We start from the raw sequence: 15,678 nt of genomic DNA on the forward strand, positions 1-15,678 counted from the left end.
CCCATAATTACAAAGAATGAAACAGTGAAAGAATAACCATCATCTGCACAGCATTACAATTCAGTCTTCAGTGAAGTCTCAGAAATTCAGAAACACTTTGGGCTTCCCAGTCAAACCGCCCCAGGAGTGCACACCACACACTTAACATAAAGAAGTCCTTTGTTACCACCATAAACTGAGCCTCCTCTTATTAATAATAATAATGACAGCTAACATTTATTCAATTCTATTCTAAATGCTTTACATTATTAACTCAATTCTAACCACATGATGTAGGTAATATTCTTACATTTTGTAGGCAACAAAGTAAACTCAAAGAAGTTTAATGCCCACAATCTTACCCCTACTTAATGGCAGGGCCAGAACTTAAAGCCAGGTAACCTGGCTCCAAAGTCCACACTCCAAGCATGATTCTGGATGTTTGTATGAAGGAATACACCTTATGCTGAATTGAACACACACTATAACAGTGTAACGGCAAAGTTCTAGAGCACTATGTGTCATATACAACCATGTCATATTTAGCATCAAGAGGAAGTCTCCACTTACGAAGTAGGGCCAAACAGTCTCTTCATTCAAGGCTCGCTGACTTTTAAAAGTACACACAAATGCCCAACAAGTTGTAAACAAGCCTAACTTACTCTTCTTCTCAGTATGGCAACAAAGAACATACCACTTAAGATCCTCAAAGGTTATTTGAACAATCAGCAAATAAGATCTCAGGGAGGAAACAAACTTTCATTTCCATAATTGATATCTCTCCTAACCTCTTTTTTGTCACTCAACCTGAATTCAGAACTGCTGATAGAACTTCTCCCCTAGGAAGTCCCACAGATAATTGAAATTTGTTTTATACAAATCAGAACTCATCATCCTCTCTATAAAGCCACTCCTCATTCTGTAAACCCTAACAGAAACTTTGGCAATCTCTTTCACTTCTTCCTCTCTCGGTCAACTGCTGTCAATCTTTTCTCCTAACTACCTATTCTTCATTAGTCCAGGCATCACCCTCCAGATCACCATTACCATTTAGCTGGATTTCTGTTAACCATTTTCTAACAACTCTCTTTGCCTTTAATCTCATCTCTCCCATCATTCTAACTGCAATCTAAATAAGCTTTCTAAAATAGAAATCTTATGTCACTCTCGTACTCAAAGTTCACCATTATCTCAATTCAGAATCCTAATTTCTTAGGGTAAAGTCTAAAAGTCTTAACCTCACCTACAAGCCCTCTGTGATCTGGGCCCTACTTACTGCTCCCAACTATTCCAGTACCTCTCCCCCTTTCATACACCAGGATCTAGCCACACCTGCCTTATCATACTCATTCTCTGTGTGTAATACAATTTTCTGCTCATCACTTTCTTTTCACCTACTCATCACCTGTTTCATTTCTATTTTTTTTTTCAGTTCCATTTATCTTTCAAGTATTGTCTCAGTTTCCCTTTCACCTCCTCTCGAAAGGGGCCCTTCACAAATGATCCCATAGTACTCTGTACATTTCATACCCTAGCACTAAGCACACTGTGTAAGTGCCAACCTGGATTCTCCCCCTGGATTTTAAACTATGAGTATAGTAGCCATGTCTCTTTTCACAGTGAAAGTGCCAATATTTAATGAGGTTCCCAACACAGAGCTGTTTCTCAATACTTACTGAAGAATAAAGAATATGCTGGTATTACTGAAAACCATTTTTTCTATATTGTAAAAACTCCAAAATTGCCCTTATTAGTGACGTGGGAAATTTTGAAGTTTTAGCTAGAGAAATGCCATGGTCTGATTTAGCTCCTAAAAGGCAATCAAGCAGCTGTGTGAAGAACAGACCCTGATGGAGCCAAGACAGGGGCTGAAGAAGAGGTTGAGGAGCAAATGCAATAACCCGGGTCAAAGATGAGATCCGGGTATATTTTCAGGGTTTATCTGATGTTTATCATAAGAAAAGAGCAAGATCATGGATGACTCCAAGGTTTTGTAATAAGTAGTACATTATATGGACTATTTAATGAGTTGGAGAAGACAAGGAAGAATAGGTATGGGGAGAGGTAAAGCAGGGGTTCAGTTTTGCATGTTGGTGACATCTATTAAGTATCTAAGTGGAGATGCTGAGTAGGCAGCCGAATAATATGCTATGTGTTTGGGACTTAGGCAGGTCCTTTCCATTATGTAAAATATCCTTTAGGCTTTTGGTAGATACTCTTTATCAATTTGAGGAAGGCCCCCTCTATTCCTATTTCTAAGAGTTTTTATCATGAATGGATGTTGAATTTAGCCAAAAATTTAATGCATCGAAGTTTTTAAACTACTAAACTATCACAAAGGAGGCAAGAATATACAATGGAGAAAAGACAGTCTCTTCAATAAGTGGTGCTAGAAAAACTGGACAGCTACATGTAAAAGAAGGAAATTAGAACACTCCCTAACACCATATACAAAACTAAACTCAAAATGGATTAAAGACCTAAATGTAAGGCTGGAAACGTAAAACTCTTAGAGTAAAACACAGGCAGAACACTCTGTGACATAAATCACAGCAGTATCTTTCTGGATCTACCTCCTAGAGTAATGAAAATAAAAACAAAAATAAACCAATGGGACCTAACTAAACTTAAAAGCTTTTGCACAGCAAACGAAACCATAAACAAAACAAAAAGACAACCCACAGAACAGGAGGAAACATTTGCAAGCTACCGACAAGGGATTAATCTCCAAAATATACAAACAGCTCATACACCTCAGTACCCAAAAACCCCAAACAACCCAATTAAAAAATGGGCAGAAGATCTAAACAGGCATTTCTCCAAAGAAAACACGCAGATGGCCAAAAAAGCACATGAAAAGATGTTCAATGTCACTAATTATTAGAGAAATGCAAATCAAAACTGCAATGATGTATCACCTCACACAGGTCAGAATGGCCATCATCAAAATATCTACAAACAATAAATGCTGGAAAGGGTGTGGAGAAAAGGGAAAACACTCCTACACTATTGGTGGGAATGTAAATTGGTACAACCATTATGGAGAACAGTAGGGAGGTTCCTTACAAAACTAAAAATTGAACTACCATATGATCCAGCAATCCCAACTCCGGGGAATATATCCAGAGAAAACCACAATTCAAAAAGACACATGCACCCCAATGTTCACTGCAGCACTATTTACAATGGCCAAGACATGGAAGCAACCTAAACGTCCATTGACAGAGGAATGGATAAAGATGTGGTATATATATACAATGGAATATTACTCAGCCATAAAAAAAGAATGAAATAACGCCATTTGCAGCAACATGGATGGATGTGGATACCATCACACTAAGTCAGACAGAGAAAGACAAATATCATATGGTATCATTTATATATGAAATTTAATTTTAAAAAAATGATACAGATGGGGAATTCCCTGGCAGTCCACTGGTTAGGACTCTGTGCTTCCACTGCAGGGGGCACAGGTTTGATCCCTGGTCAGGGAACAAAGATCTTGCATACTATGCAGTGTGGCCCAAAAAAAAAAAAAAAAAAAGATACAAATGAACTTATTTACAGATCAGAAACAGACTCACAGATTTTGAAATCAAACTTGTGGTTACCAAAGGTGAAACGTGGAGGGAAGTGATAAATTAGGAGATTAGGATTGACATATACATGCTACTATGTGTAAAACAGATAACTAATAGGAACCCACTGTATAGCACAGGGGACTCTACTCAATATTCCGTAATAACCTATATGGGAAAAGAATCTGAAAAAGAATGGATATAAATATGTATAACTGATTCATTTTGCTGTACACCTGAAACACATTGTAAATCAACTATACTCCAGTAAAAAAATTTTAATGCATCGATTAACACAATTATGATATTTCTCTTCTTTCACCTGTTAATATTGGGATTACACTGATTTTCAAATATTGAACCAGCCTTGCATCCCTAGAATAAACCCCCTAGGGACATGGTGTAGAATTCTTTTTGTATACTGTGGAATTCTATTTGCTAATAATTTAAGGATTTTGTACCTATGTTTATGAGGGATAAGAGCTTGCACTTTTCACTTCTTTGCACTGTCTTAGCTGGTTTTGGCAGCAGAGTAAAACCTACTAGCTTTGTAAAACAAATGGGAAAGTGTTACCTTCACTTGTATTTCTGGAAGAGACTGTGTAGAACTGGTGTCACAGGTATAACTTGGTGACATTGAAGTTTAGTTCCAGACCACTGAAATGAAGTGGTTACCACAATAAAGCAAGTCACATGAATTTTTTTTGTTTCCCAGTGTGTATAAGAGTTATGTTTACACTATAGTGTAATTACACTAAGTGTAATAGTGCTATTACACTAAGTGTGCAATAGCATTATGTCTAAAAAATGTATATACCTTAATTGAAAAATTACTAAATTATTACTAAAAAATATTAACAATCTTCTGAGCCTTCAGTGAGTCACAGTAATAACACCAAAGATCACAGATCTATCACAGATGACCATAACAAATACAGTAATAACAAAGTTTGAAATATTGTGAGAACTACCAAAATGTGAGAGACACGAAGTGAGCAAATGCTATTGGAAAAATGATGCTCAACACAGGGTTGCCATGGACCTTTGATTTAAAAAAAAAAAAAAAATTGAGGTGCGCCTGTAATTCTTAAATATTTGGTAAAATTCTCCTAGGAACAACCTCAGCATGAACATTTTCTTCAGGGGAGTCTTTAATCACAAATCCAATTTCTTTAATAGTTATAGTGTTATTCAAATTATCTCACCCTCACAAGAAAAAATTTATGTGTGACAACAGATGTTAAGTAAACTTACTGTGACAATCATTTCACAACATATACATGTATCATATTATTATGTTGTACACCAGTGGCCCCCAACCTTTTTGGCACTAGGGACCAGTTTCGTGGAAGACCATCTTTCCACAGACCGGCCGGGGTGGGGGATGTTTCAGGTGTTAATGTGAGAGATGGGGAGTGGCAGACGAAGCACTGCTCGCTCGTCTGACACTCACCTCCTGCTGTGCGCCTCGCCTCCTAAGAAGCCGTGGACCGGGGACCTGTTGCACACTAAAACTAATACAATGTTACATGTCAATTATATGTCAATTTAAAATATTTATTTCATATTGAGTGAGTTGTGGTAGCTCTAATTTTTTTAGGAATTGGTTCATTTCATCTAAGTTATCAAACTTATGTGTGTAGATGTTATTCTTTTGTTTTTTGGTATTCCCCATTTTTTTGATATCTGTTGATGATGTAATTGTAGCTATTTTTTACTCCTGATATTGGTAATTTGTCTTTGTTTCTTTGTAGTCTTGCTAGAGCTTTGTCTTTTCAAAGAACTCTTACTTTCACTGACTTTTCTCTATTCTTTCTTTTCAATTTCATTGATTTCTGCTCTTTCTTTCTTCTGATTATTTCCTTCTTTCTGATTGATTTGTATCTATTTGCTCTCCTATTTTTTCTAGGTTCTTAGGGTGGAAACAGATTATTGATTTGAGATTTTCTTCTTTTTTAATGTATGCATTTAGTGCTATAAATATCCCTCAGAACTGCTTTAGCTGTTGCCACAAATTTTGATATACTGTATTTCCTTTTCATTCAGTTCTCTACACTTTATTTCTCTTGAGACTACTTCTTTGATTCATGGAATATTTAGAAATGTGATCTTTAAGTGTTTAGAGATTTTCCTGTTAGGTTTCCGTTATTGATTTCTAGTTTGATTCCACTGTCATCAAGGAATGTACTATGTAGGATGTCATATCTTTTAAATTTGTTGAGGTTTGTCTTATGGTCCAGGATATGGCATATCATGGTACATGTTTCACAAGCACTTGAAAATAATGTGAATTCTGCTGTTGTGGCATGGAGTGTTTTATAAATGTCAATTAGATCCTCTTGGCTGATGGTATTGAGTTCTTTTAGATCCTTGCTGATATTTCATCTGGTTGTTCTTTCAATCACTGAGAAGGAAGCATTGAAGTCTCCAACTAGAATTGTGGATTTGTCTGTTTTCTTTCTCAGTTCTACCAGTTTTTGAATCACATATTTTGCTGCTCTGTTGTTTGATGCATACACATCTAGGATTGCTATATCTTCTTGGTAGATTTACCCTTTTATTTTATCATTACATAATGTCCCTTCCTGGTATTCTTTTTTTTTTTCCTGCTATGAAGTATACTTTACCTGATATTTATATAGCTATTACTGCTTTCTTTACTGCTATCCTTTGATTAATGTTTGCATGATATGTCTTTTTCTGTTTACTTTTAATCTGCATATATGACTATATTTGAAGTGAGTTTCTGAAAGAAAACATATAATTTGGTCACTTTTTTAATCCACTCTGCTAATCTCTGTCTTTGTATTGGTGTACTTATACCATTTACATTTAATGTAATTATTACCATGTTAGGGTTTAAGTCTGCCATTTTATTTGCTGTCCATTTGTTCTGTTTTTTCTTGTTTTTCTGCAACTCTATTTGAAATTTTTTAGCATTATATTTGATGTACCTATAGTGTTTTAAGTCTGTCTCTTTATATTGCTCTAGATATTACTTTATTACATTATATATACATCAGTGTCTAATGTTGCCATCTATCATCAGTTCAAGTAAAGTATAAAATCTTACCTCCCACAACCAATGAGTCAAGGAAGAAATCATCTAGGAAATTAAGAATACATTGAGACAAATGGGGAAAAAATCCAACATACTCAAACTTAGGGAATGCATCAGAAGCAGTGTTAAGATTGAAAATTTATCACTGTAAAGACATACATTAAAAAAAGGATCTCAAATGAATAACCTAATTTTACACCTTATAGGAGTTGAAAAACAGCAAACTAATCCCAAAGCTAGCAGAAGGAAGAAAAAAAATCAAGATTGGAATAGAGATAAAGGAAGTAAACAACAGAAAAATAGAGAAAATCAACAAAACCAAAAGTTTGCTCTTTGAAAAAGAAAATGAAATTGACATTTAGCTAGATTGACTAATGAAAAAAGAAACTCAAATTACTAAAATGAATGCTGGGTAATTCAGAAATAAAAAAGATTATAAAAATATGCTATGAACAAGTGTACACCAAACTCTATAACACAAATGAAATGAACAAACAGAAACACACAACCTACCAAGACTGAATCGTGAAGGAAAAACTGAATAAGCCTATAACTAGTAAGGAGATTTAATCAGTAATCAAAAACACTTCAACAATAACAAAAAAGCCTAGGACCAGACAGCTTACTGATGAATACCACCAAACATTTAAAGAAGAATTAATACCAATCCTTCTCAAACCCTTGCAAAAAAAATTGAAGATATAACACTTCCTAACTCATCCTGTCAGATAAATATTGCCCTGACACCAAAGCCAAATAAAGACATTACAAGAAAACTACAGACTGGTATTCCTTATAAATAGCGATACCAACACTCTCAACAAAAAGTCGCAAACGGAATCCAGCAGCATACTAAAAGGATCACACACCATGACCAAGTGGGTTTATTCCCAGAATGCAAGGATGGCAAATAAAAATCAATGTCAGTAGACCACATTAATAGAATGACGGAAAAGACCACATGATCATCTCAACTGATGTAAAAAAAAAAAAAAATTCAACACCCTTAAATGATAAAAACAATCAATAAACTAGAAATGGAAGGAAACTTCCTTAACATGATAAAGGCCATCTATGAAGAACCCACAGGTAACAGCATACTCCGTGATGAAAGACTAAAAGATTTCCCCCTATGATCAGGAACAAGGCAAGGATGTTCCACTTCCACCACTTCTATTCAATACTAGCTGGGGAAACACTAGTTAGAGCAATTAGGTGAGAAAAAGAAATAAAAGGCATCCAAACTGAAAAGGAATAAGTAAAATTATCTCTGTTAATACATGACATGATTTTATACTTAGAAAACTCTAAAGATTCTGCACCAAAAGCAAAACCAAAACCAAAACAAAACCACTATCAGAGGTAATTCAGCAAAGTTGCAGGATGCAAAAATCAGTTGCACTTCTATATGGTATTTATGAGCAACAAAGTTGGATCCTTACAAGATATACAAAAATTAACTCAATATTTATCAAAGACCTAAATGTAAGAGCTAAAAGTATAAAACTCTTAGGAGAAAATACTGGAGAAAATCTTCATGACATTGGATTTAGCAATCATTTCTTGGATATGACACTGAACGCATTGGCAACAAAAGATAAATTTGACTTCATCAAAATTAAAAACTTTTGTGCATCAAAGGACACTACCATGGGTCTGAAAAACAACCCATGGAATGGAAGAAAGTATTTTCAAGTCATACATCTGATCAGGGGTTAATGTCCAGAATATAAGAACTCCTACAACCCAACAACAAAGGAATCCAATTCAAAAATGAGCAAAAGACTTGAATAGACATTTCTCCAAAGGCATAAAGATGCCTAATAAACACATGAAAAGATGACCAACATCACTAATCATTATGGAATGCAAATCAAACCACAATGAAGTATTACTTCATGGTCACTAATATGGCTATTATCCAAAATAATGAAAAATAATAAGTGTTGATGCGGATGTGCTAACATTGGAATCCTGCATTACTGGTGGGAAGACAAAATAGTTCAACCACTATGGAAAACAGTTTGGAAATTCCTCAAACAGTTCAAAATAGAATTACCATATGATCCAGCAATTTTAATCTTAGGTACGTATCCATAAGAATTGAAAGCAGGGATGACACAGATACTCGCTCAACAATGTTCATAGCACCATTATTCACAAGAGCCAAAGAGGTGGACACAAGCAAGCATCAATCAATAAATGAATAAACAAAATACATTATATATATATATATATATATATATATATAAAATAGATTTAGCCTTAAAAAGGAATTAAATTAAAAAGGATAATTTAGCCTTAAAAAGGGATTAAAGGAAATTGTGACACATGCTACAATATGGATGAAACTTAAAGGCTTATGCTAAGTGAAATAAGCCACACACAAAAGAATTATTTTGAGTCCACTCATATGAGGTATCTAAAATAAATAAATTCATAGAGAGAGAAAGTAGAACAGATATTACCAGGTACCAAGGGGAGGGGGCAATGAAGAGTTATCATTTAATGGGTGCAAAGTTTTTGTTTGGGATGATGAAATGTTCTGGAAGTGGATAGCAGTGATGGTTGCACAACATTGTGAATATACTTAACGCCACTGAATCGTACTCACAAATGGTTTAAATGCTAAATTTAATGTAAAATACATTTTACCACAATTTTATATACAGAAAAAAACCTTCCTTCTATTTTGATCCCTTTACTCTCTTCCATTTATAATGGTCTTAAATACTTTCTGTACATACATTTAGAACCACAGAGAATGTTATAATTTTTGCTTCCACCATGAAACATTATTTAGAAAACTCAAGAGGAGAAGGAAATTCTATTGTATTTACACTTATTTCTACATACCACATTCTTCCTGCTGTTCCAAGGTTCCCTTCTTTATCACCTCCTTTCTGTATTAAGAACTTCCTTTAGCCATTCTTTAAGGATCAGTCTACTAGTGACAAATTATTAGGGTTTTTTTTTTGGTCTAAGAATTTCTTGATATCCCCCCCTTGATTCTTGAAGGGTATTTTTAACTGGGTACAGAATTCTGAGTTAACAATTCTTGTCTTTCAGCACTTAAAAATATTTTGCCATTTCCTTCTGGCCCTTGTGATTTCTGATAAGAAAACCACTGTGATTCAAACCATTTTTTCCGCTTGGGTAAGTTGTGCTTTCTCTCTCACTACTTCTGAGATTTTTTTATCTTCAGTTTTCAGAAGTTTAATTATGATGTGTCTTGGCATGGATTTCCCTGGGTTTATCCCTGGGTTTACCTTTCTGCTACTGATATCCTCTTGAATCTGTAGGTTTATGTCTCTTGCCAAATTTAGGTGGTTTCCAGCTACTTCTCTGAGACTTTCAGCTTCATGGTCTTTCTCCTCTCTTTCTGGAACTTTGAGGACACTAGTGCTAGATCTGTTACAGTCTTATAAGTCCCTAAGGCTCTGCTCATTTACTTTCAGTCTACCTTCTCTGTTGTTCAGACTGAGTGCTTTCTATTGTTTCATCTTCCAGTTCACTGATTCTTTCCTCTGTCACTCCATCCTGACACTGAACTCAAATCACTATGCAGTGTATTTTTATTTTTTTCAGCTCTAAAATTCCAATTTGTTTTTTATATCTTCTATTTCTTTGCTGAGAATTTCTATTTCTTTACTGAGGTTATTTTTTATTTGTTTCATTATGTTGATAATTGCTTGTTGAAGCATTTTTGGCATGGCTCTATAAAGCCTGTCAGATAATTCTAACATGTCTTATCTCAATGGTGACATCTATTAGTTGTCTCTTTTTGTTCAGTTGAGATCTTCCTGGTTCTTGGTATAATGAGTACATTTTTATTGAACCTGGATGTTTTCATACTATGTTTCATATTATGAGACTGGATTTTATTTAAACCTTCAGTTTTTGCTAGCATTCTACAATACTGCTCTGGCCCCTTTACTGTCAAGTGGAGACAGAAGTCCAGTTTCTCCACTCAGCAACCATTAATACCTAAGGGTGGGGAGCTCCTGTTATGGCTGGGTGTTCCAGTTTCCCATGTGGTCTCAACAGATGTCACAGTACTGGTGACCTGGTTACTATTTGGTCATGGTGAAAGCACTGACTTTCTAGAGGCTTCCTGTGACACTACCCTAGTGGGGTAAAGGACACTTCTGGGTGAGGAAAGAAATTCAGGATTCTCATGTGTTCTCCACTGACATCACAGAGAGTGAGCTCATAACTGGCTAGCTAGGATGAAAATCATGACTCCCTACTTGGCCATCACTGATACCACCCCAGTGGAGGTGTGGACTGGGTGGGGTAGCATTTTACACATTGGCTGTAAGTCTAGTCTCCCCATACAGTCTTTGCTGGCATGGATGGGGGTAGGGAACAGTTTCTTCTGTGATATTTTTCCGGACAAGAGAGACTGCAGTCTACAAGTTTTCTGTCTTGCCAGGCTGTCCCTTTCTTGAGAGGGATCAGGCTTTAATTGAGGTTTTTAATGTCTGTGACCACTGGTGTTTCCAGGTTGCCAGTGTCTTCACCTCTAGGTCTGCATTATTTCAGGCAAGAAGGAAATTCAGGTAACTCATCACTATGTTGTCTTTTGGGTCCATCTGTCTTCTTCTTTTCACCTTTCAGAGTCTTCTTATGTGTCTTTTACACAGTGACCGGTACTGTAGTTGTACTTAGAGGAAAACGGAAAAGTACATCTACTCCATCTTCCCAGAAGAAGCTCCTAAGTAAATTTTTAAACAGTGATATCTACTACTTTAAATAACTTTAAAAAATAAATAATACATAAATTCACGGAATAATATACAATTGTTTTTCTAAAAATAGGTAATGCTATTGCAGTGATACAGAATGACTGCTAAAATATATTAAGTGACAAAAGGTATACATGATCTGTAGAGGATGCTATGAGTGCAAAAACAGAATTCAAAATACATACACCCATGTATACACTAGTACATGCACCATGTATCACTGGAACATTATATAAGAAACTCATAATGGTAAATGTCCTTGGGGAAGGAAAATGAAAGACTAGGGGGAAAAGCAGGGAATGAGAAGAACGGGACTAAATTTTTGCATTTTTGCATGTTACCTTTCCAAAAGAACAAGTAAGTAATGTTTTTAAATAATCAATTTTTCCTTGAAAAGTAAGCAGGCAAGACCTGAAAATCCTACAGATGACTAATAAGAAATTTATGTAGTTAAAATTTTTAAATGCTACACACTGTAATAGCAAAAGAATTAATAAATAGTTCAGGAGACTAGAACAGAACAGAAAACTAATTGTAGGAACTAGAACACAAGCTAGTACAGATTAATAACTACTTTTAAAGTGAATTTTAGATACTGGAGTAATGGCGGGCTAGGTACCTGGATCAATCTTCCTACTAAAAACTAGCAGGCAAAAGGAAACTAGCCACAGCATCTTGGATCACACCACCTCAGGGCACAGGTCCTCAGGTGAGTTCCTCCAGTTGCCCCAGATGAATTTATTCCCTTCATTTCTAGGAAGACGCAATGAGGGTGATAAACACTAAAGAACTGACATGGCACAACAAAAAAAACCTGATAGGTTGAGAGTTCTGGGTTGGAATCTCTGTTCCACTCCCTGGAACTGTGTAATCTCGGGTAATTTACATATCCTCATCTGCCTGGGTGGTCACTCTCAGGGTTACAGCTAGAATTAAGCAGGAATGTGTGTAAAGGTTTGGCGTGATGCCTGGCACCCAACACTTGTTCAGTAATTATTAATGGACTCATTAACAGACACTAGTGGAGCCAAGAGGTTACTCTCAAGAATATCCACCATCCTTGCTTAGTTATCTAGGGAATTTTATTTACTCAAGCTACAGCTCAGAATGTCGGTAAAAACCAAGCTGCTGAGCCTCAAGTCACCTGCCCATCAGTTAAATACAATTAAGAAAGCAAGTCTCTTACCAAGTTCAAAATGATACAAATTGTTGTCTATATTCACTAACATCAAACTTGCTACGAGACTACAACTCAATGATTTCCACCACTAAAAAAGAAAGGATAACTATGCAACACGATAGAGGTGCTAATAATCACTACACTGGCTATTAAAATATATAAATGTATCAAATTAACATGCTGTACACCTTAAATATGCACAATGTTACATGTTTCAATTAAATAAATTAGAAAGCAAGTCTCTCCCCCTAATGGTCTGGATCTCAAAGAGTTCCATAGGAAGAAGTCAAAGCAAATACCTAAAGTGAACTTTATATTCAGTATTAATAATTCAGAAACCCAAGAACATTTTTATGGACACACCAGAGAAATCCCCATCTTCTCTAAATAGACTATACTGGCAGAACTTCTGTCACACCAATAAAGGCTCAAAGCCTGATTGATAGGCTTGAGATTAATGAAGAGAGAGACATAAACAGCATTTCCAAAAGCAAATTGTCAGTCACTGTTTCTCTAATTTACCAGAACATATATAAACCATTTCTACACCAGAGGGCAGGAAGTCTGACTATGATACACTGGACAGTTACATTAGCACTATTCAATGGGGATTGGGGAATGCAGAGGGGTGTGTGCAGTGGGAGAGGAAGGGCATAGGGGTGGGCATGTGTCATGGGGAAACACCTGTATGAATATATGAGTTTGCAGGTAGTTCGCTAACATAATATCTCCTAAAAATTACCAGCTGATTTCATCATAAAAACCGGAACACAATGAAACTCAGCTAAAAAGCCCCCAAATGAACAGTTTATTAAGCAAAAATATATAATCATTGCAATATTCTGAGGCAATACTGATAACCAAGACACATTCAAAAAAAGCAAAGGTCATCTTTGACATAAGCACACCAACTAAGTGAACTTTCAGTTAATTCAAATTTCGATTTCGAGGAATAACCAAAGTCAAGGAGCTTTTAAATTATATTCTAAAGCAGGATACAGTAATCAGATAAAAGGATGAAGGGGAACTTCGAGGGCAGGTTATCAATGTCTCTAACCCAGATCTGGAGATCACAGGTAAGCCTTGCCCATTTTATACTAAATACAAATAGCAAGCAGATATATGTGTGTGTGTGTGTGTGTGTGTGTGCGTGTGTGTGCGTGCGTGTGTGTGTGTCAAGAGCAAGTGAATTTTCTATTCTATGTTTGTGACTGTGCAGGGTTTGGGCAGACACAGGGATAAATTCAGGACCTTTAGCACTACCAGGGAAGCGATATCAGCTAAACCTAGCCATGTCCTCCAACCCTGGCACACTGAAAACCTGCCAGGATTTGGAATCATGAGCAAATCAAGGCTCTCCTGTAACTCGAATGCACCCGACGGTCCTGTGCACGCTGGGTTTCACGCTCCTCTGCTTAGTTGCTCATAAGAGCTAAATCAAGCCCTCCCCCCCCCCGCAAGAGTCCCATCCTGTCCATATTCACCGAATTCCTGCTGGGTGCCAGACATCTTACCAGGCTCTGGGGATGAGCTCATGCATTCCCCTAGATCATCACCACAGATCTAGATTTCTCTTACTTCCCCACAAATGAGCAGGACACACAATGACCATATCTTCCTTACCATTAACTCTACTTCCCAAAAACTGTCAGCAGTTCAGAGGGATTAACTTTGCTAACCATGTCCTTACAAAGCTAACATACTGTACTTGTACACTTCAGAGAGTCAATTATTTGGCCAAATATACACATTATAGTGAATAAATTCACATTCCACAAAAAACAATGATGATGAGAGGTAATCTAGTTTTTTTTTTTTTTTAGTACCTGGGATTCACTGTCATAGCAAACCACTAAAATGAAGCTATTTTTATCCTAGAGCTGCAGGGATGCCCACAGGAACTCCTTGGCTCCTAACCTCCTGGCAGTGACAGAAAACAGAAGCAGCTTAAACCTGAAAGCTTCCCTCTTTTTCAGAAAACATACATGTTAATAATATATGTAATGAATGAGGTGAAAGTAAATATTCAAGTAGATGAAAAATTTACCTAATGATTCAAGAAAAGGCTAAAATAAAACACACAAGTTACATGGACACCAGATAATCAGATCTAAATGAGTTAATATGGAAAGTTCCTTTCCACTATACATCAACAAGAGACAAATCCAGACTGAGGTCCACTGTTATATTAGAAACAGTTTAAAATATTCTAAACTGAAAATGCAAAAGTTATGGACCTAACTTCTGGTCCCTGATCTACCACTAAGTAAATGAGAGACCTCAGACAAGTCATTTCCCCTCTTTCACCCGGGAGAGGTTGGACTGAATGGGACCTATTATCACTGTGACCTACTGTCCTTCCCAGCTTTAAAATACGATTCTTTGAAATTGAAAACAAAAAGATACAGTATTACCATGTTATTGTAATCAGATGGGTCATATGTGCTCTGTTTAAAAATCTTACAGAGTTCCATAAATTCTTCACTCATCTCGTGGATTTGTCCATTTAAAATTGCTCCCTTGGTACCGCCAAATTCAAGTCTTTCCAGCTTTTCAAATTCCAGTATGGTGACAAATATATCCTTTGAAAAAAACATCGTAAAGATTTTTCCACCCTCTTGAGTAGGAAAAGAACATTTTAAAGTTTCAAAGAAAGAACATTTTCCAACATTCAAAATCAGTGAGTCAATGGACACTTACATGACATAAAGTGAATATTGATGATGTAACTGAACTAAGTAACTGCCTACTTTTAAAATCATACTCCCATTTTCACATGGACTGAAAATTATCAAGCAGTACAGGCAACACCTAGCTTACCATAGTTAAACATTTGATTCTCTAATTTCATATCCTTCTAATCATAAGTCAGACGTCCGGGTGAGATCCAAAACTCATTTTCAGCCACCAACACTGCAGTGATGGGCTCTCTTATGGAAAAGGAGCTTAAGAGACTGTTATGAAAGGGTGATGCAAGTTACCCAGAGTCAGGCATTTGGCACTCAAACTTTAAGAGGCATTCAGGCTGCTTAAATGATGAGAATTTTCAAAACATAAAGCTCTAATTTTGAATGAAATTCAACAAATCTATCAACAAAAAAGCCCAAACATGCTAGAAAGAGTTTTACAAAG

At 36.1% G+C, this 15,678-nt stretch overlaps 1 protein-coding gene across 1 annotated transcript in view; it reads right to left on the reverse strand.

Annotated features, from left to right (window-relative positions):
• DNAH11 (dynein axonemal heavy chain 11) overlaps positions 1-15,678 on the reverse strand; it is a 317,894-nt gene that overhangs the window by 274,495 nt on the left and 27,721 nt on the right. Inside the window, exon 8 of the mRNA XM_079931174.1 lies at positions 14,961-15,128. Coding sequence (XP_079787300.1) covers positions 14,961-15,128 — 168 coding nt within the window. The remainder of the gene's footprint in view (positions 1-14,960; positions 15,129-15,678) is intronic.

The sequence above is a fragment of the Stenella coeruleoalba genome (genome assembly GCF_951394435.1).
Source record: "Stenella coeruleoalba genome assembly, chromosome: 9".
In the NCBI taxonomy this organism is placed as follows: Eukaryota; Metazoa; Chordata; class Mammalia; order Artiodactyla; family Delphinidae; genus Stenella; species Stenella coeruleoalba.